Source organism: Ictalurus furcatus, chromosome 16, assembly GCF_023375685.1.
Source record: "Ictalurus furcatus strain D&B chromosome 16, Billie_1.0, whole genome shotgun sequence".
NCBI classification, from domain to species: domain Eukaryota; kingdom Metazoa; phylum Chordata; class Actinopteri; order Siluriformes; family Ictaluridae; genus Ictalurus; species Ictalurus furcatus.
Window position 1 is genome coordinate 21,269,693 of NC_071270.1, and position 27,655 is coordinate 21,297,347.

The 27,655-nt window shown below is 41.6% G+C and overlaps 1 protein-coding gene across 1 annotated transcript; it reads left to right on the top strand.

Annotated features, from left to right (window-relative positions):
• Positions 1-2,720: 2,720 nt before the first annotated feature.
• On the top strand, positions 2,721-27,552 carry setd1ba (SET domain containing 1B, histone lysine methyltransferase a). Its single transcript, XM_053645958.1, has 18 exons — positions 2,721-3,028; positions 3,210-3,355; positions 3,600-3,698; positions 4,497-4,767; positions 7,284-7,405; positions 8,355-9,272; positions 14,988-15,707; positions 17,038-17,217; positions 17,493-17,586; positions 17,992-18,200; positions 18,763-18,847; positions 19,683-20,048; positions 20,328-21,505; positions 21,716-21,892; positions 22,009-22,134; positions 22,226-22,345; positions 22,602-22,739; positions 25,010-27,552. Exons 1-18 carry the CDS (start codon positions 2,968-2,970, stop codon positions 25,181-25,183), a joined length of 5,184 nt encoding a protein of 1,727 aa, XP_053501933.1. The 5' UTR covers positions 2,721-2,967; the 3' UTR covers positions 25,184-27,552.
• The last annotated feature ends 103 nt before the right edge of the window (positions 27,553-27,655 follow it).

Consider the following 27,655-nt stretch of genomic DNA (forward strand, 5'->3'; position numbering starts at 1 on the left):
AAGCCTTCATACTACCCTTCTACGTAGTATGTGAAACCCTCATGTCGCATATTAATTTCATATACTCTTTAGTACGGTAGTGTGTGATATTTATTTTAAGTCCATCTTTGTCGTCTTATTTGACGAAACGGTCGTGTTAATAAGCATAAGCGATGAACTTCAAGTGAAGTAGTTTTCACATAGCCTACTACTTAGTAAGGTAGTATCCGAGTGTGGCTCGCCCAGAAATGGCGGACCGGCTTCTTCTTCTTCTTCCTGCTGCTGCTGTTAGAGAGTCCGCCATTTTGAAAAGAGACAACAGCTAAGCAGCCATTAAAGAGCAGCATACCCCCCTTTTCAACTTGCAAAAAAGCAAAGGTTCAAACTAAGATTAGAAATAAAAAGCAAAAGTATTCATGAGAAGTAATTATTTACCCTGATGCAGAATTATGAGTTTATTGCAGAAAGGGGCTAATGTAGGGTTTGAAAATTTTTAATGGAAGAAAACAAAAACAATTCATGTTTGGTTTGCAAATACTTGTAAATTAGGACATGGTAAGAAATGCAAATGTTATAAATATATATATATATTTTTAACAAGCTTACACTTAAAAATATTTCCCCTGCAGTGAAGTGTCCATTACCTTAATAAAAGCTGATGATACCTCTCTGTCTGTCTCTGAGAAATGACGAGCTCATGCATTTTTTTCTCCTTCATCCTGTCTTCAGCAAGAAAATGAGGGGGATGGTTTGCATAAAGACTCTTAACAAAAATCAGCCCCAAGAATTTCCAGCAGTTTCACTCCTCAGAGGCTGCGCTCTAAAATTATGCTGGATTTCATTTTCTTAAGAGAAAAAAAAAGCACCATCAGGCAGAAAAGATGGTTATTCTGGTTTTCTTGCTCTGAGGCGTCGCAAGCCAACCCCTCTGTAAAAGCCCTGTGTTACAGGATCCGACGATGGGAATGAAAACGTCCCTCTTTCTTCTGCGTTTAGGCCTGATAAAATTATTCCAAGCCAGTGTTAAGGTAAATATCTCCACTAGAGCTTTACTGACTGTGTGTTTTGGAGTGAGAGGAGAGAGAGAGAGAGGGAGAAATCTGAGCAATATGCTGTTAGGAGATTAAAACTCCACAGACAAGCAAAAATATGTCCTTGCCACAAGGTCAAATAGGTTTAGACTACATTATAGTGCTCAGTTAGTGAAAATGTCTATATAAACAGGTTTGAGAATTAAATAGCAGATTCATGACGACTTATTTGTCAATGACTTGTCCTCTCCTGATGAGTATTACTTATGGGTCTGGTGATCCTTTATAAATCTTTTGGTATATCAAGGATATTGTGGTTGGTTATTATTACAGATATTATGGCTTCATACCAATAACCACATCATACCTGTGATTCAGCACTTTTTTTTTTTAATGCAAAAGGCCAATCGTCCTTTCTTTTCTTTCTTTCAGTCTCTCGCTCTGGCCTGGCTTGTTTTCTGAAATGTGAGAAGCAATCAATTTCAATGGATCTCAAAACAAAACAAAACAAAAAAACACAGGCATGCAAGTGAATATAAAAAAAGAGCTCACAAAACTAGTGCCATGAATCCTTACATGGATTGAACATATAAAAGGGGAAAAAAAATCCAAATTTATTAGTAATAGTAATAATAATAATAAAACAACACTAAGCAAAGACAATAAAGATAAACTTACTCAAAGGCACATTCATACTTGGCCTTGCACAGTGTAGGGCCTCAGAGCTTTCATGTGTATTTGTTACATTGTTTAAAGCAGTTATATAATCAGTTACAAGCTGTTTTATTTAGTAGAATTTTAACTTTTAGAAAGAAAATACTGGTTATATGGGTGTGCCATGACCTAGTTTGGTAGGACAAAGATGGATTCCAGGAAGAGAAGAGGAAAAAAAAAAAAAGCACAGAAGCTTAAAAATATCAAAGGGATATGATCCAACATTTCATCTTCCTTCTTCTGAAATCCTGTACACAGAAACACTGTAATGTGTTCAATAGTCCATAAAGATGAGGATGATGATGAAATCAAGCTTTAGATCCCTTTAGAAACAAAGGAAGCCCATTTTGGCCATAGAGCTCCAGCTTAGGAGAAAATGGCCGCGCTGATGTTCAGCCCTTTCTGCTCTCTGTTGGAGGGACTGGCGCGCGACGCTCTAATAGCGCGAGCCGACATGGTGCTGAGCTCTGATTGGTCAGAACGGAAAAGCGCTGTTAACCAGCCAACTGCCCGACACCAAATACCGACAATGTTCAACACGGAGAGAGACGTTTATACACACTCCTTTTCACCTAAAAACGACCAAAAACGCAGTTTATTTCCGTCTAACACCTATTAATAACACTGGTGACGTTTTCTTATGTAAAAACCTCCTTCCGGTACGGAAACACAATATTTCCCCGACTTTCTTTTAAGGAAAATCGCAATTTATTTGTTGTAATTGTGAGAGTTTGTCAAAAAGGCCGTGTTCACGTGAGTGAATCAGGACACGGTTTGACGTGCAAAACAAATTTAATCGTGTCCCGAGTCAGTCCTCTATCGCCGGACCCCCATGTCCATCTTGTATTCGCCGTCGATGTAAATGTAGCCAGCACATTCGCCTCGTCCGCGAACATTGTTTATGTGTTTAGAGATTATCACAACGTAATAATTTCACCAAAGAATACGCCTCATCATGCGCAAATAAGTGTGTCGAATAACTTCGTGCTCAGAGAAGGTTACGCGTTTGTCGTTTTGAATGGAATAGTATGGCTGAATGTCGTGTCGAATCTGCAGCGACGAAAACGCAGGCTAGCGCTCTATAGTGGTGTATTGTGGGAGAGACCCAGAGAGAAAGCCCAGGCTAGAGACACACAATATGTGTTGGCTCGCAAAAAAAGAGGCAGTATCTTCAAACCATGTAATGTAAATCAGCGAACGCGCGCACACTTGATTGTAAAACTAATCGATCGGACACATTAAAATGTCCAGACCTGGAGAGAGAAGCAGAGGAGATGAAGATCACGGCAAAAGGCAGAGTTCAAGTAAGCTCTCTCTCTCTCTATTTTTTCTCTCCCGTTCCTTTATAATGTGTGTTTCGGTGACTGGGAGACGCTTCTAAAAAGCTCCGTGTTTGTTTACCTTTAATTCTGGTGTTTGGAGACACGCGCACGACTTCAGTAAACCGTGTTGAGTGTGTTAGTGTTCACCTCTGCTTTAACCCAGGTTTGGCGAACGGCGGCACGGAGAACAGCTCGGCAGAGAAGCGGAGAGAGCACCACTGGAGAAGTTGGAAGTTGATTATTGACCCGGCGCTGAGAAAGGGCTCACACAAACTCTACCGATACGATGGACACAGTTTCAACATACCGGTGAGAGCTACAGACACGCATGCACACCGCACACGCTCGTGCCCGTGGAGTGCTCCCCGCAGCACTTGGCCGGGATTGTCAGTTTCCCCTTGCCTTATTCGTGTATTTTAGTCGATCTGTCAGCCTTTTTGACTGTTAAATGAGCCACTCGTTTCATCCTCTTCATCCTCCAACGGTAAGTGAAGTGTGTGTGTGTGTGCCATGCAAGCTCCGGATCTGATCGCGTGTCTGTGTTTCTCCACAGAATGCCGGGATCCCCCCGGTGGACATGGTCAGGGATCCCCGGATCGGTCGCCTGTGGACCCGGTACAAGGAGACCGACCTGCCCGTGCCCAAGTTTAAGGTGGGACACACATACACATGTTTACAATGACACTTAGACACGCGAAGAACTACGATTGGATTGGAGCTGTGTCGTTGATCTGATCAGACAGCGATGGCATGCTCGCGGGTCGCTATAGTAACGCTCCAAACCGCAAACTCCAACCGTGGGGAATTGTGTGTGTGTGTGTGTGTGAGAGAGAGAGAGAGAGAGAGAGTGTGAGAGAATTCATTTGGGACACGCGGTTTGGGATGTAACTGCTTTCCTGCACGCGTGACAGAAAATTAAATTTCTGAATATGTAGATTAATTAAAACAAAAAAATCGAGGACGTCATTAAAAAATAAAATAATTTTTTAAAAATGTTGCCAGGTATGTTTTACTTACACACACACACACACACACACACACACACACACTCTGAGTTTATCTTCATGAGTGAGCATGAGCACGTGTAACATAACTAAACACATAAACAGCTGGACACTGGACTATTTATGCGCATGCAGGGAAGTGCAAGAAATACACATATACAGAGATATGATACGGTTAAACTATACTGTAGTTCGCTTATAAAGTGTATTGAGTACGCACAGGCTTATTTGTGCAATATTTTAACTTTATTTAAAGATTGAAGACAAGATCCAATACCTTTTTTTTGGTGATATGCACGTGCAGTGCAGTTGTACGATGAAATTCTGATCCTTCAAAACTTTTATATAAAGTTGTCATGGTCATGTTGAGTATATTCCTACTCCATATACAGTATGCATGAACAGTGGAGTAGAGTGTGAAAATGCCCATTGATGATCATTAACAGATTGATGAATGCTACATCGGGCGCGTGCCTCCGAAGGAAGTGACATTCGCAAGGCTGAACGACAACATCCGGGAGGGTTTCCTTACCGACATGTGCCAGAAATACGGTGAAATCGAGGAGGTGGAAATTCTGTACAATCCGAAAAATAAGAAGCACCTGGGCATCGCTAAAGTTGTGTTTGGCTCAGTGAAAGCTGCCAAGGACGCGGTGCAGAACCTGCACAACACCTCTGTGATGGGGAACATCATCCACGCAGAGCTCGACCCCAAAGGTAAGAGCAGAGAAGATCGATGCTGTGAGAGTGATATGAAGTTTTATTTCTTTAAATCAGACTAACACGGTTACAGTGAGATCCCGAAGATGTGTTTTACATTGTGTTTTATTTGGACTGTCACGTCACGATCGGTTGCTTGGTAACCGCCGTAAACGCTGCTGCACGTGGTTGTCAGTCAGCGCTCATGCTCTCACTCTCTCTCTGTCTCTCTCTCTCTTTCTCTGCCTCTGCTTCTTTACTACATCCTACAAAACAAATGCATGTGTAATAAGTAAGCACAAACTGTTTTTAATGAGTTTTTTTTTTTTATGTATATGGGTGCTATTTAAAAACCGATAAAGTAATGGTCTTGAAGCAGAAGTGACAGACGGATGTGTTGCGAGCTCCTGTTGTGTGTTGTTATTGTGGAGTTATTTTCCCCCAAAGCTGATGAATGTGTGTTGTAGGAGTGTGTGAGTGTTTCGTTGGGGTAAGAAACACTGAAATACCGTTAGAGGTCGCTTCCCAAGTGTGTCTCTCTCTCTCTCTCTCTCTCTCTCTCTCTCTCTCTCTCTCTCTCTCTCCTTAAAGAGACAGAGCCCAATTGATCCCACAAATGTGAAGTGTGCGCTCTACAGACAATAGCAAAAACAACAACAAAAACTCAAAACAAAACACTGTCATTATGTATATATAAATAATAGTCACATACACCGATGACTATCATTCCTTTTCTGTAATGAACTTCTGATGATTAAAAGGGCAGTGCTAGCTCAGTGGTTAAGATGTTGGACTTCTGATTGGAAGGTCGAGAGTTCAAAACCCTTAACCCTCAACTGCTGAGTAGTACAGGTGTCTCAAAAGTCTCCATACATTGGGGAAATTAACACTTTTTTTTTTTTTTAGCAAAATGTCTTCAGAAGTTCTTATTACTTAGTTTACATTATATATTTTTTCTGATAGTCTTTAAGAACGCCTTTGACAAAAGAGGAACGTATTGAAATCGTTCTCATGGCTGAATCGGGAAGCTGTCACACTGTTGGAATGGACTTTATCAGGAAACATGGCAAACACATGACACTGCTGCCAAACCTATTAACAAATTCAAAAAGACTGGAAGTGTTGCGGACCGAGTGAGAAGTGGACGTCCACGAACATCCACTGACGAAGGCACAACCGACGTGGTGCTGGAAAACATAGTCCCGCATATATGTATGTGTGTGTGTGTGTGTGTGTGTGTGTGTATATACATATATATAATGGAGAATTTTAGGTTAACGTATTTCAACTTTCCCATTGTTATACTCTGAATGAAAGAATGTTGGGAAGTTTCAATTCCCTCTTCCAGCTGATGGTGTCACATTTCTGACCGATCAGCAATATTCCCTCCAGTTAGTAATATAGTTTGCACAATTTTTTAGTAATGCTGCTGTCATAAACTATACAAAGATTGCTATGAAAAATACATGCAAACCATGCAAAAACTGCCCCGAATATATAGTCTTGGGCAAAGTTTTAGGCACATATAAAGAAATGCAGTAAAGTAAAGATGCTTTTCTACATTTAAATAAAAAATAATAAAAAAACTTCTATAATGAGCAGTAAACAGTAATAAACTAAACAAAATCAGTATTTGTTGTGGCAGTCATTTGTCTTTAAAAATGCATTAGTGGTCTCAGGTACACTTTGCGCAGCTTTGTGACAAAATTGGTTGGTAAGTTTTCCTAAGCATCATGGAGAACTGTCTGTTGCATTTGCTTTGTTTTTGCTGGTAATCCCTTAGAGCCAGCATTTTTTTTTATGTTTATGATATGTGATATCTTCAAGTAATGTTATGAAATCTTTTTTTTGTTTTGTTTTACTGACCTAATAATGTGGATGTCATAAAATAAAGATGAGGCAAAATTTATATAAAAAAATTTGGGTACCTAAGAATTTGCACAGTACTACACTGAATATTCAGAAACTTTATTAATATACTGCAAAATGTAAGTAATATATACAAATATACTGCAAAATGTCATACCCATAACAGCAACAAAAATGCTAATAGCTTTATATTAATGTATAATATAGTAGTACTGTGCAAGAAAGTATTAGGAATGTGCAAGAAGTGTGTCAGTAGAAAGAAGCACTTTTTTAGCTTTCCCAGCAGTATTTAATTAACCAAAGTAATAGACTACTTTTCAAATGAAAATACCACCAAATCTGTCTGGGAATGACAGAGATTGCTATAAAACTGGGGCAAATTTTCAAGGAATACTTCTTAAGGTATAAAATGAACCTAAGCCAGATATCACACCAGATATCTACTTGGATTCAGTTCTTCACTGCTCACTTTACAGTAATTGTTAATACTTTTTATTTGATTATTTTTGAAGTGTTTTAGCTATGACCACAAACGCCAGACATAAAAATAATTGGTGCTATTAACTGATGTGTCCTGCATATGTGTGTGTGTGTGTGTGTGTGTGTGTGTGTGTGTGTGTGTGTGTGTGTGTGTGTGTTTCTGATCTTTGCTCTTACCTGCTCAGGTGAGAACCGGCTGCGTTATGTCCAGAGACTGATAACTGGGAGCTTCACGCCCCTGACCGTGCCAGTGGGAGACGATGATGCGTGTGAGGTGTCACCGCGCAGCCTGGCCGAGGCGCTGCTGGTAAACATCACGTTACCATTCAATACTCTGAGAGGATAATATTGATGCACTGTTGGAGAAAATGCTGCTGACATTTGGCGCTAATGTAAAGATGCAATTGACCTGTGCGTGCTAGCTGCAAAGTTAACTTCAGTTCTAAAAATGGAGGCAGAGTAAATGAGTTAAGTGGTTACCATGAGACATAACAGGTTTAGGGATTAGGAAAGGGTTCAAGGAGATGCTAACAGCAAGGCCTTCAGTGTTTGAGGAAACATAAACTACGTTAAGTTACTACACATGGAACTGAGCCCAGATATGGACAAATATCTCGGGTGTCTCAGTACTCAGTTTAGTTGGTTCTATAGTAAAAGTGTGTTAAATAGTAAACGTTTCAGCTACAATGATTGACACAACACCAGCTTTACACTGCCAATAAAAATGACATGGTACAATGCGGTACCTCACATCATTGAATCGGAGCAAAAAAAAGAAGCAGTTTTACATTTTTAGGTCCACTTTAATTTTTTTGTTCCTCAATTGCATCCACCGCATAATAACAGGGTTCTTAGACTGTGCCTCGGCCTTTCAATGTAATATAAACTGCAGCACCCTCTGGTGGTATCCGCCCCGGCCTGATAGGTAGAGGAGGCTCTGTAGAAAAAGTGTCCAGTGGTTTACATTTACATTATTGGATGGTTTTAGTACATTATCCGGGTAATAACTGTGCAGTCTCCATGAGGTTCCTGTGATAAATGATAAATAAAGCACTAAAGGTACACAGAATGCACCATTTGAAATGTTGCTCACGACTAATAAGTGATTCAGTGCACAATAAGTGCACATTTCATTCAACATTATTCAATTTGATTATGATTTCTTAGTTAGTGCCTCATGAAATCACAGATTTTACCTTGATTTAATTTGAAGTGTGTGTGTGTGTGTGTGTGTGTGTGTGTGTGTGTGGGTGTAGTCGTCCTGTGAGCCGTTACGTCGTCTCTCTGAAGGTGGGTCCACCAGCACAAGCACCCCGCTCTCCATGGACACGGCATATTCAAGCCTTAGACAGGATGCTACACCCCAATCACAGACAACGCCCATCACGCCCCGCCCTTCTGGCACACCCTTCTCTCAGGACTCTGCCTACTCTGGCAGGCAGGCCACGCCCACCTTCCAGCGTTCCCGGAGGCACGAGACCAAATTCCAGGACGCATACAACCGCCGTCCGGAGAGGCATTACGTCCACGGGGGTTATCGTGGCAATGCAGAGAAGCCAAACCCACCACCTGAAGCTCCACCTCCACCTGTCACACCCAATTTTAAGCCTTCTTTCTCGCCATACCAGCCCCCCATGCCCCCCGTTTACCCTCCTGCTGAGCCACCCTTTCAACCATCGGATTACAGACACCCTCCTCCTCAAGCCCCGCTCCCTACTACGCCCGAATTTCACCCAGAACCGCCTCCTATGCCCGAGGAAACACGGCCTGCCACGCCGACCTCCTGCCCCTCCCCTTCCCCGGACACACCCACTCTGGAGGCAGAGCGTCACAGCCTGGACTCACGCATTGAGATGCTGCTGAAGGAAAAACGCACAAAGTTGCCATTCCTGAATGAAGGTGGAGACTCGGATGGAGAGGTGCGCATGGAGGGCAGTCCCATCTCCTCCTCCTCTTCTCAGCTATCCCCGATCCCACCATCCTCTGCCGTCCTCCGCACACCCCGCCCTCCAAGCACTGGCCTTGAGGATATCAGTCCCACTCCACTGCCCGACTCTGATGACGACGAGCCCATCCCAGGCACTGCCTCCGCTACGCAACTCCCACCGAGTGCCTCACCGTCAAACACGCACAATGTTGCGGGGCCACATACCCCAACCGACAAAGTGGATACGGTAAGACATGATTTATAAATACTTTTCACGCTGTATATTTACAGAAGGAAGAATTTTCAGTCAGATTTATCTGCTTAGCAAAAATAAAGACAAATGCAATTTATGTGCAACAATAATTTATATCCATCAAAGCACACACATCTGATCACTGTGGATATGCCTCTGTATTATGTAACAGTAAGGTCATAACATCACCAAGTTTCCCAAAGTTGTATATATTATATTTACATTTACACCATCCGACAGACGCCATTATCCAGAGTTGACTTACATTTATCTCATTTATACAACTGAACAGAATATATGTTATAAATGTAACAGCTCAAGGGCTCGACAGTGGTAGCTTGGCAGGAATATATGTGACAGGAATGTAATTTCTTCATGTAGGATATGTTCCAAGAACAGAAGCTTTACACATGCACTGCCATTTGATGCCATCTCTATCTATGTTTCCAACCAAGCTGTGAATTTAACTTGTGCGAAAAATTGGAATATCACACAAAACATTTGCGAATAAAGCACCGTTTCCGTCCCATGTGTTCAAGAGAACAAAATGAATGGGGAAATTTGATTGTTTTCTTCAGGCAGTCATCTTTATATTTTTCATTAGAACAACAGCAGACAAAAGTTCCAGCATCATCTCCTTGGCCAGTGCAGATTTGTGATTCATCACTGAATATCACTTTCATGCAATCATCCACACTGCATGATTACTTCTTTTTAGCCTACTGTAAAGTTGTTTTCTTCTGTTTAGGTGTTAGTGCTGGTATTCGTTTGGCTTTTCTATATGTAAATCCCATTTCATTCAGCCGATTTCTTACAGTTCTGTCTCGAACATTGACTCCTGTTTCCACTCATTTGTTTTTCATTTGTTTTCTATTTTCAAGGCATATTGCTTTGAGTTTTCTATCCTGACGCTTTGAAGTCTTCTTCGGTCTACCCGTATGTTTTCCTTTTATAACCTTCCCATTTTGTTTATACTTGCACCAAAGTTTAGACACAGCTAACTGGGAATAGCCGACATCTTTTGCCACACTCCGTGTTGATTTCCTTCTTGAAGGAGTTTTAAAATCCTTTCCATTGTTTCAACTGACAACTCACTTGTTGGAGCCATGTTTCCTTTCAAAAAGTCCAAGGTTAAGGTCTGTAAGCACTCTCTTTTAACTGCAGACTAATTTTCATTTTTAGACTTGTGCTGGTATTTTGTTTTAGAAATGCAAATTACAAGGTGATTCAATATTTATTTCCTTAGTATTGAACGATTCCATAATTTTGTCCTCTAATGAAAACAATTTAATTAAATTTGTTTGAGGTATGTCTCATGAAGCCAGAAAGTTCAGCTATTAAAAAAATAGTTTTATGTCATAATCTGTGATTTGTTTATTTGCTATGAACTAAAAAAGCCAGGTAAACATCCTCTAAGTGTGGTGAATCCATAATTTTTTACCAAGAGTTGTAGTTCATCAGAATTTATCCAGATTCTTGGAAAAATATTATAGTTAGACCACATTTATCTTTTTAATAACACGTGGACCTTTGCATTCATAGCTACATACTTCGCTGAGCTTTTTAAAAATCAAAGTTTGAAAAGACATCCAAATCATACATCGTTTTGTCATTGTGGGAGATCTTGAGCAGGTGTGTATTTAAACAGCTTGGTCTGTACGGGATCGTGCAGAGTTTTTTTGTGATCGTTACGGCCAAAAATGCTTGATTTTGCTCTAGCTTTTTTCAAAATTTGTAATGCAACTTGCGGAGTTTTTTGTGGGGGTTTTTTTGTGGAAGACTACTTGAATTGGCAAAATTGCAAACACACGATATTGTTTTGCACGGTCTTTCGCAGTGATGTTTGTTGGTAAACGAAACCCTTTAGCTATACTCATGATCGATGCACGTGAATCGAGCTTTGGCTGAAAGCACATTGTGACGACGTCACATGACGTGTCTTGTCCCAAATCTGTGGGAAGTTATTGGAAAATTGCAGTTATTTCGAAAAATCACAAGCTCCTTTTTTTCAAGAGTTTGCTTGATTTTACAATCATTTCTGCAATCGTAAAATAAATATAAAAAACGCATTAGAAACACATTCAGTCATTGCTCTTGCACTTTTTTTCTGTTCACATTTTGTCCTGTTATAATTATTATGCCCAGAATGTTTAAAACAAAGTTATTCTGAAAACGGACCATTTAGTTAATATTGAATTTTCATATATCTTGTCGAGCGATCAAATTGTAGTGGTGCTATGTGGGACCTAAGCATATGTGCCTCTGATTGCAGCACCCCTCAACGACCCCTTGGCCCGTTGGACCTCTGTATTTATAGCTGTATGAATGTAAAGGGGGTTTACTCAAAACATTTGACATTACAAGTTGACGGAATGAAACTTTCTTTGTGACAGTTAGTGAATGTGGCGAGTGTGACACACTGCAGTGTATGTGTGTATATGAGGAGGGTTCTAGGACCCAGCGGAAGCGCAGCTGTTGCTGTAGGAAGTTGTGAAATTTTTTCAGCACTGAAGATAACATCTCAAACATGTGCTCTTCTACCGTTTGTGTGTTAATAAATTGTACGACATGAATGAATAGCAGGTTGTAATCACAAATATGTCAGTAAATCAGAAGAGTAAAGATGATGTTCGATATTTGACAGATTTCTCCAAGAAATCACAAGGAAATTAGTTTTTATAATTATATTATGTTATAATTTGAGTTTTTTTGTCTATGTTTTATAGGTCAGATTGTTGTCCCCTTTGCTTTTGGTATCTTCTATAAACCAGACACTGTAGGACAACAAAAATAGAAACAAATATCATTAGGTATATCATTAGAAACAATTCTGTAATACTTGGTACGAAACATCATCCCGAACAAGAACAATATAAGTACAGCATCATTAGCTGTGATAAGACTGACTGTTATGATATCAGTATAGCGTACATTTTGAATGTCGAGTGCTGTGTATAACTAAAGTAAAGGTGATCGTGGTTGTAAAGTGAGCCTTACTTTATGAAAGTAAACACTAAGCACTCACTTCGTGTGTGTGAGCAGAGTTGAGCAGAACACTTTCATTTCCTCTCTACCACATCAGGGTGTTGCAGGAGGGAAGACAATGCTCGGCTGTTTAGTGCTGCACTTCCTGAAGAGCTGGAGCGGCTGCATTTCTGCTTCCTCCACTTACAACACAATGTCTGAACCCCCAGAGAATGTTCCCTCAACAAACATGCTCAGCCTGTTTTTATTTCATAAAGTGCATTCATAACTTCAAATGAGCGCTTACACGCATACTCTTAACCACAAATGCATACTTATGTATATAAGTATAATCATACAGCGTCAAACTGTATCTGAGCTATGGATTCTGTAATGCACGGCTTCTCAAACTATTTATACTCTAGACCTATGTAACGGTAAAATAAATTCCATGGACCCGTTCAATTCGAGTGACCAATATCTATAAGAACTCAAAAATAAATAAATAAATAAATAAATAACCACATTACCCCAAGCTATTCTTCACAGCCCGCTGAGGCTCCCTGGACCCCACTTTGAGAACCACAACTGTAAAGAATTATGCCGCACCTTTATTTATGTAAATGATCAAATGTTTTTGCGCTTTTGAAGAAACTGATATCAGTCAACTAGTATTTATACTTTAATTTTGTTCATTAATTCATTTAAGAGTTTAGTGGCTTCACTAGTGCTTAGAACCTTAAAATGCTCGGTATGTCTCAAAATCGGTTTCTCCTTATTGTCTGACAAAATCCCTCTGCCATAATAGCTCTTTTGAACATACAGTGCCCTCCACTAATATTGGCACCCTTGCTAAATATGAGCAAAGAAGGCTGTGAAAAATTGTCTTTATTGTTTAACATTTTGCTCTCACAAAAATACTCTGCTCTCATGGATATCAAACAATTGCAAACACAACACAGGTTTATTCCCCCAATAAATCTTTGTTAAATATAGGTGTGCAACAGTTATTGGCACCCCTGTGAAAATAGCACAAGCATTGAAAATGCCCATTTCCACCATCAGGGCAATAATTAAGAAGTTCCAGTCAACTGGAATTGTTATGAATCAACCTGGAATTGGACGTGTGTCTATACTGTCTCAACGCGCTGTGAAGAGGATGGTTCGAGTGGCCAGAAAATCTCCAAGGTTCACAGCTGGAGAATTGCAGAAGTTTGTGTCTTGGGGTCAGAAAGTCTCCAAAACTACAATCTGAAGTCACCTAAATCAACACAAGTTGTTTGGAAGGGTTTCAAGTAAAAAGCCTCTACTCTCATCTAAAAACAAACTCGAGCGTCTTCAGTTTGCCAGACACTACTGGAACTTCAAATGGGATCGGGTTCTATGGTCAGATGAAACCAAAATAGAGCTTTTTGGTAATAAACACCAGAGGTGCGCACACAGACACAGGGCACCTCATGCCCACGGTTAAATATGGTGGTGGTGGATCTTTAATGTTTTGGGGCTGTTTCTCTGCCAGAGGACCTGGACATTTTGTTAGAATACATGGCATCATGGACTCATCAAATATAAACAGATATTAAATGAAAAACTGACTGCCTCTTCCAGAAAGCTTAAAATGGGCCGTGGTTAGATCTTCCTGCAGGACAATGATCCAAAACATACATCAAAATCAACACAAAAATGTTTTACTGACCACAAAATCAAGGTCCTGCCATGGCCATCCCAGTCCCCTGACTTGAAACCCATAGAAAACCTGTGGGGTGAACTGAAGAGGAGAGTCCATCAGCATGGACCTCGAAATTTGAAGGATCTGGAGAGATTCTGTATGGAGGAATGGTCTCAGATCCCTTGCCATGTATTCCCAACCTCATCAGGCATTATAGGAGAAGACTCGGGGCTGTTATCTGGGCAAGTATTGACTAAAAGGGTGCCATTAATTGTTGCACAATAAAACTTACAGCTCATTTCCTTATAAATCGACACAACAAGTACCTAAGACTACTAATTCTTTTTTTTAAAGCGAAGGGCCTTCACACCAAATATTGACACCAAATATTGTTTCATTCATTACTGTTTACAGCTCTTTATAGTTTTTTTCCCCCCTTTGCATGTGCCTAAGACTTTTGCATGGTATGAATAAGAAACACGTCTAATAACGAACTCTTTTTTTTGTACAAATACAAATTGACACTGATCACGACAAAAGTAATAATCACATCATTTATTAGATGTGAAAATAAAAAGAGTCTCATCAGGAGCAAATCTGTCAAAAAGTGTTGAGTCCTAAATTACTTGAACATTCTCTCCAGACAGGAGGTCACATCGAAATCCTAACAGTAGTTTTAGCTCAAACTGGTTGTGTACGCTTATACTTTACAATATGTCTCATAAATATACTTTACATATATCATATATATTGTATATGCCAGTGTGTTTAGTGTATGTTTTATCTTTTTGTTATCCCCTTTGTGTATTTATTCTGTTCTTCTTCTCCTTTTGCAGGATGTTTGTTTTATAGAAAATTGTTCATATGGACAAATTTGTAATCTTTGTACTCGTACTGCTTGTTTTGGGGGGGGGGGGATGGAGAAAATTAATGGAGAAACAAAAGTGCAAATACAAAAAGTGAAAATACAAACTAATCACAGTAAAAGGAGAAATTTCTGGCATGTAAACTGTAGTCTGTATGTCATGGGAATTTTACTTACAAAAACTTATCTTTTGGTCTCTCTCCGTCTCCAGGGTAACCAGTCGTCAGGGGAGGATATGGAAATCTCTGATGATGAGATGCCAGGCACGCCCACCTCCAGCGACTGCGCTAAGGGCATTGTGATGAACTCGGCCGTGTCTCCGATAGCTCCTCAGTCCATGCCGCTCCCACCGCCTGGCTTCCCCCCTCTACCCCCTCCACAGCCTGCTTATCCCATGCACCCTGCTCACTTGCCCCCCCATCTCCCTGCCCCACCTCCAATGCTGCCCCCAATGCACCCGTATCCACCGGGCATGATGGCCATGATGCCTGTGGAGCTGATGAGCTGTTTGCCGCAGTGGGGCAACGTGCACATGTCATTCCAGATGCAGACACAAATGCTGAGCCGCATAGCACAGAGCCAGCGTCATTACCCCTTCCCACAGTTCCTAGGAGGAACGACAACGGCAAATGCAGGTGCCATGCAGTTCGGCGGTCCCTACCCACACATGTCCATGGTGAACACTCCGGGTGGTGGACACGGGCAGCCCTGGCCTTTACCCAGTGTGCCCAAGTTTAACCCGTCTGTGCCACCACCCGGCTATGAGCCTAAGAAAGAAGACCCACACAAAGCCACGGTGGACGGCGTGCTCATGGTCATTGTCAAAGAGCTGAAGGCCATCATGAAGAGAGACCTCAACCGCAAGATGGTAGAAGTGGTGGCCTTCAGGGCCTTTGATGAATGGTGGGAGAGGAAGGAGCACTCTGCCAAGGTGGGCATTCTGTCACCAACCATTAGAGAAATATTTATCATAATTTATAGTGCGTGGTAGGAGAAGAAGGAACACTCTGCTACAGCTTTTCATCACAGACAATGTATGTAATTGTCCAGATTGTTTTCTTTAATATATTCTATTCTCCAACGTACATAATCATTACTGAAATGAGTTCCTTTACATTAGTTCACTTACATTATAACAGCTTTTAATTGTTCTCTCACCAGCCTCTCTTTATATTCTCTTTTGAAGTTAATATATGGAATTTAAAAAAAAGACAAAAAAAAAAGGAAAGAAAGAAAGATAGCCCTCTGCACTGACACTGGAGACTCATTCCATTTATGTGAGATTAACCTCTCCTTACAGAAAGTGAGGGGGTTTTTTTGTTTTTAAATAACAACACAGCCGTTTATTGATTTATTATTAGTCTTAGATTATGCGGCGCATCCGCCATATGAGTCCCTTGTTTCTATAGAAGTAACGGCGTATTAGAATAAGTGCACTAATGACAGTATGAGTTTCAGCTGGCATTACTGTCTGAGTCATGCAGTTATACAGAAAGAACGCACACCTTCTGAACACTCAGATTCAGGACTTCAACCCAGCTGTGACAGCACGGCTCAGGCAGCAATTCCACCTGTAGCATGAGTGATCGATTAATACGGATGTGCTTGTTCTGATACGTTATCGTTTCTATAGTAACAGCTTCACATAATCTAATATAATCATTTAAAAACGTGTTGACGGCTTTTGTCAGGACAGAGGAGTTTACACTTTCCTTAATATGACAAGCATTTTGAGAAAGAGAGAGAAAGCGTGAAGAATGACTTTATCGTGGCTATAACATAAGTGACAAGAGGAACTTGCGTGTCTCTGACGTTCCACAACATGAAATCTAACCATAAACCATTCAAATGTGCTGTGTCTTGCTCATTAATGAATTAAACATTGTAATGTTGGCAAATCGTTGAAGTATAAGCGGAACAACAAACTCCAGTTATATGAAAATAATGCACTTTATGGAGGTAGAGCTATTCCCGTTGTGCCGCATCACAGCCCCCTTATTTTCGTATAATGGCACGGTCTGTCGTGTGTTATTCCTTATTTAAAAAACACTTTATAAAATTGACGAGTTGCTGCATTAAAAAAACAGAATGTAAAACGCAGACACAGCAACTTTTTAAATGCCGCTAATTCATAAACAAACGGATTATGTGTGTATGTATTAATCACTAACTGGATCTTTTATTTTTGTTGGATATTGAATGTACTGTTCCTCATTAATCTCATCATTTGTTTCTTTTTTTTTTTCTTTTCTGGGTCTCAGGCGACGTCCACCCCAGTGAAGACCGGCGAGGGTAAGGAGGACGATAAGGAGCGAGTGAAACCGAAAGAGACGTTGTCATCCAGTCTGTTGGAGACATGGAGTAAAGGCGAGGGTCTCGGTTACGAGGGCATGGGTCTGGGGATCGGCCTGAGAGGTGCCATCCGCCTTCCGTCCTTCAAGGTAAGGATCATCCAGTGCGTGTGTACCACTTCCAAATATTGTCCTATGGATAAATAAAGAATAAAGAAAGTGAAACGTCACAGAGAACACCTGTTAGTTTATCGCCGATTCGGACGTAGCTTGCCTTTAAACATCGGGGGCTCAGCAGAATTATAGCAGAGATTTTCTCAAATTTAACATGAGATCGCAAAGTACTGAAGTTTTTTAGGATTAAGAAAAGTGTTCGGCTGCTTGGGTCTGAACATATACTGTATGTGTGTGTATGTGACTTCCAGGTGAAGAGGAAAGAGCCTCCGGACCCCGTCTCCACAGGAGAGAGTAAGAGAGCTCGGCCGTCCACGCCTGTAGACGATGAGCTGGAGGATGAAGGTGAGCGTGACGTCATTCTGTAGCACAACTCACTTCAGCTAGTGTTGAAAAATGAGTCAGACAATCTGAGTGATATCTGAGGTTACATGAACAACTCTCTGTAGTGCAAACACTAATTTAAAGTTTCCTTCATATTCTTCTTATTATTCTTATCCCTAATTTCTCCATCTGGGGATTAATAAAGTCTTATCTTATTAACTTTAATATACACCCACTGAGCTGGGTTTTTGAGCATTTCAGAAACTGAACTTTTCGCATACAACTGTATAGCAGCCAGTGAGCGGCACCTTGTTGATGTCTGAGGCTACAGTGGGCAAAGGCTCACTGGAACGGGACAGTTGAAGATTTCCCTGGTAATAATAACAGAGGTGTTCATTATGTGTTGAACAATCGTGTGTTCTTTAGAGTCAGAAAGAGCAGACGCCCCCTCAGACGGCACCCGAGTGGATGACGCATCCTCCACCAAGCGAAGGCACGCCCGTCCTGTGGAGCTGGACAGTGAAGGAGAGGAGGAAGAGGACGAGGAAGAGGAGGAGACGGGCAGGGAGGAGTCTGTGTCCGAACGAGAGGACGAGGCCGATGTAGATGTCTCGGAGAGACTGTCCACTAGCAAGGTCTATTTAGAAACTTAATACACCAATACCACTAAATTCAGTCATGTGTCCCAAACCACACACTGCCACGTACAGTCCCCTTCAAAAGTATTGGAACGGCAAGGCCAATTGTTCTAATGACTGTCTATTCTTGGTTTGAGCCCTGGGTTTTGCCTGAGAAGACTGCATTTGTTGTTAAAAAGGATAAATCAGCATGAAGACCAGAGAGCTGTCTATGGGAGAAAAGCAAGCCATTTTGAAGCCGAGAAAAGAGGGAAAATCTTGGCATAGCCAATACAATAATGTGGATTGTCTTTTGGGTTTGACGTCTTTTGACCTCAGACCCAAATCTCTTCAGTGTATAACAAAAACAAAAGATTTTCCAATACATTTACCTGTAGAGTGTACTATTTAGCAGATGCAAGGAAGCTTTCTTGGTTACTGTGAAAACTGACCACTGCTTCTGGCTGCATCTCAAACTGCATATTACTCTACTTGATAGGTGACATAATATTTAGTACTGTACTATGTGGATTGAGACACAACTTATGCTTGTGTTGATCTGCTTGTTGCCATTTTGCAGGAGGCAGAAAAGGATAACGAAGATGACGATGAGCGCGGGAGTGAGTCTGAGAGTGAGAGCAGTTCATCTGACTCGTCTGATGAAGGTACAGAGTGTTAACTTAGAGTCATCTTTACCTGAAACTATCTACATAGTGTACTTACTAGAACAACGTGTATTTTCCCAAATCTCAGAGCACAAAATATTCCAATGAAGGATTCTTGATAATCATTATTTTGTGTGTTCATACAGTAATTAATTTTTAGTGGATGTCTGATCCGTAACGCACCATGAATATACATTAGGTCTAGAGATCGACTGATAATCAGTTTTACCGATATTTTTCTAGATATTTGAGCATTTTTCCATAATCAGTTATCGGTTTTATAATATCGGATCCACCGATAAATAGGGCCATCTTGTGGGCGTTTTGAGAATTGCACGCAGGAAAGCCATAACAGCCATTAATGTGCAAATTAGATGTGTTACATAAATGCCTGATATTTAGTTTAAGCAGCTTGGTGCTAAAAAATTAGAGAGAAACTCATGGAGTCATGTAATAAAACACTTTAGTAACAGTGCTCTTTATTTTTTGCACTCTTTCAGACTCCTCTATTTATTAGTGTAGAAATAAGAGCTTTGTTTTGTTTTGTATGCAAGGAGGAAGTGAAATTGACAAAATTGTTACATATTGTTTAGTTCATGTTGTCATCACTGTGTCAAAAACAGAAGTAAAACAATAAATAAATATTGGTTCTGCATATCGGTTATCGGGCACATAAATATGCAAATAATAGTATCGGTTATAAAAAATCAATATCGGTCTCTAATTAGGTCTACCACTGAGAAATAACTGAGGGGTATTTTTTTAGTGCTAGCTCATATGCTGTTGAAAGGCATTGTATAAATAAAAATACTTCATTCTTGCCGTCTCTGATCAGAATCCACCAGCTCATCATCTTCTGAGTCTGACTCTGACTTCTCCGAGAGTGACAGCTCTTCCGACTACGAGTCCAGCTCAGATGAGGAAGAGGAGGGGGAGGAGGAGGAGAAAAAAGCACAGGAGGTCACCATGGACACGGACGATGAAGACAAGGAAGTAGTGCCGTCGTCATTGGTGTCTTCCTCGTCCTCACCTTTGTTGTCCTCTGAGGAAGAGGAGGAGGCAGAGATGAAGGCTCCCAGCACACCTGCTGCTCCTGTGAAAGAGGAGTGTGAGGTGGCACAGCTCGAGGCAGAGGAGGCAGTGACCACCATCACTGCTGCTCAGGACAATCTGAGGCGGCTGTCCCCTAAAGGAATCAAAGGTTATCATTTTATTCACATCTGTTCATTTACCAGACACTCAAGACTGAAGGGTCTTTGGATTACTACTACTAATAATAATAATATTTACCATACTTTCTATTTAAGCACATATGAATATGTTAGCTTGTGGTGACATATTTAATGTTTCTATCTAGTTAATGTCGGCGAGCTAGTTAGTAGTTAGTAGACCAGTTTGCAAAGAGCATTTTGTTTTGCCCTGTTTTCCACAAACCTTCAGATATTAAATTCAGACTTCTTCCATTTCATATTTCCAACAGAAGAGTCGGACATTGATCTGGAGGTAAGAAAGACAGAGCCCAACCTGGAGGGCGTGGGGACCCTGAGGCCTCCAACCCCACCCCATGCAGAGGAAGAGGAGGTGCCTCGAACTCCAGGTCGTGATGTCCCTGCCCCTTCAGAGGTGGAGACACCCACAATTCACCTGCCCCTTCCCCCTGCTCATTCTGTCCTCCCGCCCCCACGCCTCTCGAGCGACGAGGACGTTCCCCGCACACCGGGCCGTGACCTTCCCCACCGTTTCAACAAATCACAGAGCAGTGAAACAGCACCTACTACACCTACAATACCTGCTACACCCAGCACACCCGGTGAAGCTCCGCCCACAGGAAGCAGCGTGTCACTCAATAGCCCGTTCCCTTACCCACTGCTCAGTGCGGGCATCCCTCCCACACCTGGCCGGGATCTGAACTTTACCCCGGTTTTCCCAGACTCCCCTGCCTCCCTTCCGCTTCAAAGAAAGTCCTCATCTGAAAAGCCACTGTTCAAAGAGCCTGGCAGTGCCACTTCCTGTTCCTCTTCCCCGCTTCCTGTTGTTCCAGTTTCCTGTTTAGATGCTGCTACTGTGCCAACAAATCAGCACGTTCCACTCATAGAACTTCCTGTGCCCGACGATTCTGCTTCCGCAAAGAAGAAACTGGGCCGACCCAGAAAGCCCGCCGTTGTTGAACCTGAGGATGCCCAAGAACCTCCTGAGGCAATGATGTTGCTTCCTTCAGACCTCCCGTTGAAGGACACGTTACACGAATGTGAAGCATTACCGGGAGTGCCTCGAGGGTCAGACGGCTCCGCAGCATTGGCTCAGAAGGAGAGGGAGGAAAAAGCTGAAGTGAAACATGAGGAAATAAAGAAGGACATAAAGGAAGAAGTGCAGGACGTGGAACAGACAGTTCTTTTTGAAGAGCCGCTACAGAAAACACGGGGTCAGAGGCGGAGCTGGGAGGAGCTCCTCCTCTCCATGCACCTGCCCGTGAGGTCGCCACCCCGACGCAGCTTCCTGCCGCGGTCCGAGTTTGAAGAGATGACCATCCTGTATGACATCTGGAACGAAGGCATTGACGAAGAGGACGTACGCTATCTCAAAATCACTTACGAAAAAATGTTGCAGCAGGATAACAGCCATGACTGGCTCAACGACACACTCTGGGTTCCTCACCCTCATATCCTTTACATACTAACAACCCGTAGCATAGTGTTTCCGTTCAACACCTGTGTGTATTTCTAGGCATTATTTTAATTGACAAATCTTAAATACACGGAAAACCTCATTTTGTGATATTTCGGTGTTGTGTTTCTGAATTACTGCACAGGGTAAACAGAAACCACACTTCCTGTATCTGTAGTTGTTTTCTTAACTGCACTCCCTGCACCTACCAGCAGTGGCAGTCTGCCTGGGGTCAAGAAAAAGCGGCGGGAGGACGGTATGCGTGATCACGTGACTGGCTGCGCGCGAAGCGAGGGCTACTACAAAATCGACAAAAAGGACAAAATGAAATACCTGAACAGCACTAGGTTACAGTCAGACGAGCCTGATAAAGACACGCAGGTGAGTTCATCGATATGTTAAACCCGCTGCACTAGATATTGACTCGTTTACTCCTTTCAAACACCATTAAACGACATCAGTGTACATTGACAACTTTACTGATTTCTGTTGCCCAGGGCCGGATGATCCCAGCTCAGCCCCATGCCTCGACCCGAGCAGGCTCAGAGAGACGCTCGGAACAGCGCCGCCTGCTGTCCTCGTTCAGCTGTGACAGTGACCTGCTCAAATTCAACCAGCTCAAGGTGAGAGTCCACTCGCCGCACATGCACACACACACACCTAATTCAGTTACATATATATACGTTTTACACTTTTTACACATTTCCTCCATAGTTCCGTAAGAAGAAGATCCGATTCTGTAAGAGTCACATCCATGACTGGGGTCTGTTTGCCATGGAACCCATCGCTGCTGACGAGATGGTTATTGAGTACGTCGGACAGAACATCAGACAGGTAAAAGCCATAAAATGTGCAAACTTACACGTGTTGGCTCTGAATTTACATAGAATTCTGAGACTCTCTTATTCAGAGAGAGAGTGAAATAATTATGCAAAGCTGAATCATTTTTTGCTAAAGTACAGGGTCTGAGGTTCAGAATATGGTTTAGGATTATGGATTTGGGTTCAGGTATAGTGATTAGAGGAAGTGTGTTTGTGTGTAACATTGGTAGAGGTGTGTAAATTAACTCTGTGTGTGTGTGTGTGTGTAGGTGATCGCGGACATGAGGGAGAAGCGTTATGAGGAGGAAGGCATCGGCAGCAGCTACATGTTCCGTGTTGATCACGACACCATCATCGATGCTACAAAGTGTGGAAACTTCGCTCGCTTCATCAACCATAGCTGCAATGTGAGTTTAATACACACACACACACATTCACTCACTCTCTCTCTCTCACATACTTCACTATGTGGGTTTCTATTGTAGTTATTATAATAAATTCTACATAGAAATAATTGATCAAGTGTGCAGTTCATTTTAACCATGGGCTGCAATCCCTAACCTTTGGTAACTATGGCAACCTGTGGTGATCTACTCTGCAGTAGGTGTGATTAGCTCCAGCCAATCAGCAAACCAAACAGCAGCTGATACTAATGTACCTCTCGATTATTGTGTGTGATCAGCAATAAATAATATAATCACAATATTTTCAGGGTATGTATTTTGTAGGTTTATGTATCTTCTGCATTCTGGAGGTCACAGGTTTATAATGTTATTATTTGTGCACTGGTAGAAAAGCTAAGTCTCTAGTGACCACTGTGTATTGTTTTGGGCACCATGAGGCGAAATAATTACTGCAACACAGGATAACTTGCTGTGATAGTTTTTTCCAGCTGTGATAGGAACAGGATTTGAACAGCTCACTGCTAGATGTATGGAGTCTGATTCTTATCTCCAACAATGCACTTGCAACTCTTTGATGCAAAAACCTATTTGAAAAAAGGGGCACTTCATGTTGAGGATTTGTTTATCAGCGCCCTCTACTGGGGACATCAGAGTATCTGACCAATTACTATATATTGAGATTTTTTCAAAAGTTAGTTTTTATTTTTGTTATTTTTAGTTATCATTCAAAATGGGTTTTTTTTTTGCTGTTTTAGTATGATTAATGTTAGCTCTGGGACGTCCAAAAGTTTGTGGACACGTGACTTCCATACCCGTATGTGCTTTTTGAACATCCCATTGCACATTTAATCCCCCTTTGCTGTTATAATAAGCTCCACTATTCTGGGAAGGCTTTCCACTAGATTTTGGAGTGTGGCTGTGGGGATTTGTGAGTTCAGGCACTGATGTTGGGTGAGGAGGCCTGGGGTGCAGTCGGTGTTCAGTGGGGTTGAGGTCAGGGCTCTGTGCAGGACCACTCGAATTCTACTACTCCAACCTTGATAAACCATGTCATCCTGGACCTCGCTTTGTGCACAGGAGCACTGTCATGCTGGAACAGGTTTTGGCCTCTTCGTTTAAGTACGCAAAGACATTCTATACGATTGTGTACTTCTAAAAGAAATTTAGGGAAGAAGCACATATGGGTGTAATAGTCACCTGTCCACAAACCTTTGGCCATGTAGTATATATTCACTGCTATATCCGAACATTACCTCATCAATAGCACATCAATATCGAAGAAGAGAGCATTTCTGGAAATAACGACCGTTTCAAATCTCTGTTTTGCCGCCGCCTTGCGGATTAGCCGTGTACTACTCCATCAGGGCTCCAGAATGTCGCGCACTTACAGCCATGTTCGTGTACTTGCATAGAGTATGTACCATGCCTAACATGCTTCCTCTGAGACATGTAAATCCAGCCAAATGCATCTTTGTGAACTGCCGCTCATGCAGCATCACACTCTGAGAAAAGTGCTGTCTGCCGTCTTCCACATACGCGAGCTAACAGAAGCCCATGATTGGCCAGTGTCACTGTGATTGACAAGGGAGAGACACTATGCCATCCCTTTCACTCAGAGAGCATGGACAGTTTTTCTCACTTGGCTGCCAGCCATGGATGGCTGTGGCATTGTTTGGATTTGAACTTGTGACCCCCTGACGATAGCGTTTACGCTGTTCTGTTACGCCACTTGGTGTCAACAAACTGCTTGGTTTTATGGCTTTAGATTTGTGTGGCTTGAATGGTGTAACAAGTCTATCCAATAAGCTGAAATCACTAGCTATGTTTCCATCCATGTATTTTTATGTGCATTTTGGTTTATAACAACAACAACAAAACACCCCACTAGATCTCCAAAATAAAAATCTCCAAAATGCTTCTAAAAAACAATTGAGGCAGATAATCTTTTTATTCGATAAGAACACATATACATAAACTACTTTGGAAACATATTTACGGATAAATTCCTCGATGAAGTCATGTGATAAATCCTGCGTTTGGATAACAGGCTCAGAAAAGGCAAAATAGCGGAGAGTGAGTTGCACCGGTTTCCGCGCAAGTGACGCTTTTGTTCTCTCAGACGCACGGGATGGAAATTTCTTATCAAATGTTTTATGCGATATTCCAATTTTTTTCACGCAAGTTAAATTCACAACTTGGATGGAAACGTAGCTATTGATACCTTCTGACTGGCTGTTAACGAATGTTTTGGTTTGCGTACGTGTGTTCCACAGCCGAACTGCTACGCCAAGGTGATTACGGTGGAGTCTCAGAAGAAGATTGTAATCTACTCGCGCCAGCCGATCAACGTCAACGAGGAGATCACCTATGACTACAAGTTCCCCATCGAGGACGAGAAGATCCCTTGTCTGTGCGGAGCCGAGAACTGCAGGGGGACGCTTAACTAACGCTGTAGAGCGGCAAGAAGCAGGGAGGGTGTTGGGGGTAACACACACACACACACACACACACACACACCCTCCACCCTCCACTCTGCAGTTAGAGCAGCTACGTGTGTAGGGCTTTTTATACAGATAAATCCATCCAATGATTGTTTACGATTTACACACCGGTGCTCTTTAGACCACAACATGAATTTTCTACCACTCTTCCACTGAGAGAGAAGGACAGCCACCCCAGTCTCCCTTCCCTTTCCGACGTCTACACACACGTTATTGTGTATTAGGCTTGTCTTCGCCCATCCTCTTGCTTCTTTCCTCTCTTTACAGACTTTATTTCGATACTGTATGCTCAGAAGGATCCCCACGGGCACAGGCCTGTCAGTCACTACACGCACACGAATTCAGTCACACTACTCTAACATCAGGCTCGCTCACACACCTCAGACTTCCATCGCCTTCAACAGTGTTTTTTCCACTTGCTTATTTAATGCCCTTTCAAGTCATAACAATGCCGTGTGTATTGTATGTTTGTGTATGTGTGTGCTGCCCCCTGCTGGCTGTCTTCTGTAATTATCAGCCTTCAGAATTATACTAAGGACGTTTTTTTTTTGGTGAAACAAATTGCACACAGATAGACAGAGAATGAGAGATAGACAGATAGATAGATAGATAGATAAATAAATAGAGAGAGAGTTGACCAGACAGCATCTTTGTTCAATCGACGTTAAGTATTTGACTGTATCACATTGTGATAATACGGCATTAATTACAATTTATTATCACAATAACGTATTGTACTGGCATGACAGTTCTGTCTGTCAGATAAACTTATGGAAGAGCTTAGGAAAAACACCAAAATAAGGGACCTTAGAAGACCACGAAGTGTCTGCCATATTAATTGTGTTAAACGTATCATGAATTTATTTATCGTCCAACGGATCATCAGCTTGAGTATGTACTGTAGCATGAAAGTTGGTATTTCTGAAAACTGCTAATGTTTAGAGATCATCTCACCGTTTATTCTGTATCCATAGAGCTGCTTTCATGACACTCGTTTAAGCTGAACGCTTGATCGACGTGTACCTAGTATTAAAAACGCGCGCACACATACACACAATGTATTAAACAAACACATAATGGCATTTCGTTTCTGAATGCAAAGCTTTATCATGCTGATCTTCCATCTAGTGCTCATTTGCTACCATGTTCGTGCTAATTTCACACGCTGCACAACGGTCACTTGTCTCAACTGTATAGTATTGTCTTTTGAGCTGTATTATGCTTCCTCACACTCAGTGACTGAATATAGCATTAAGCTAATTAGCTAAATGCTAAGGACAGGAAGTGATTTATAATTGGTGCCAATTTTTCTCCTTGGGTACATTCTAAGCAGCGCAGAGCTGTTTTCCACCCTGCGGTGTTTTCTCTGTAAGAATGTGTGTGTGTGTGTGTGTGTTTGTAACACTAATACTTTATTCCCTCTCACCTCCTTCCTGTCATGCTCCCATCAGGGTGGGCGTGTCTCTCTCTCTCTCTCTATCTCTGCGTTTATGTCAATATTGTACAGACGAATCGTTTGTACAAAGGATCAGAGACTTTTTATTGCGATACAGTGAGATATCGAGTATCGATGCATCTTTTTTTACCAGCAGAACTAATTTGAGATGAGCTATTTTTGGGAGAGCCGACGTGTCGCGTTCTCCCTTTAAAGATTGTTTCTTGTAGAAACGTCTTTTTTTTTTCTGCCTGCTTTCCTTCACTGTAAATACTCAGACTGTGAATATATAAATAAATAAGTATATATATATTTTGGAGGTGAGGGCTCGCTTGGCGCCACACAGAGAGCGCGTGCAGGATTTTCAGCTTGTGTCAAGCTTTATTTTTTATTATTTTTCAGTTTGTAAATTCTATGAAAGCAGTTTGCCGTGTGTGATGGAGGGAGGATGACGATGCTGCATCGTTCCCTGACTATTTATTACACAAATGTATGAAAAACAGATCATTGACAAAAAATAAAGGATGTTTTTTCTCTTTGAATGATTGTTTCTTCTTCTCCTTCAGTTTTTTAAAAACGTAATTAATATTTTAAAATTAATATGCTTGAAGTGCACCTATTATGGTTTTGAAAGGTGCCTAATTTTATGTCTCATACAATAGATTTACGTGCATCCGAGGTCTAAAAACACTTTATTGTGCTCATAATTTAAATTGCAGCATTACCTTTTTCCCCCCCAGTGTCACAAACGACTCGTTAAATGATCCGTTCTAAAGGATTCATTCTAAACTCCTTCTTTCAGAGAGCATACTCTGCTCTGACTGGTCAGATGACCCAGTCTGTTGTGATTGGTCTACCGACCAGAGCTGGGGCTTTTTGTTACAAACCTAAGTAGGTTAGTACAGGAAGTAAATCTGGAATTACTAACGACTCGTTTCACCTGTTCAGAATCGATTCCTCCTTTTGGGAGTTATTGACTCCGT

Coding starts and splice junctions, on each gene's coding strand:
- setd1ba (XM_053645958.1), top strand. CDS start 2,968: ATGTCCAGACCTGGAGAGAGAAGCAGAGGAGATGAAGATCACGGCAAA. Junction 3,356..3,599: donor GACACAGTTTCAACATACCG/GTGAGAGCTACA, acceptor GTTTCTCCACAG/AATGCCGGGATCCCCCCGGT. Junction 22,740..25,009: donor TCATCAACCATAGCTGCAAT/GTGAGTTTAATA, acceptor TGTGTTCCACAG/CCGAACTGCTACGCCAAGGT.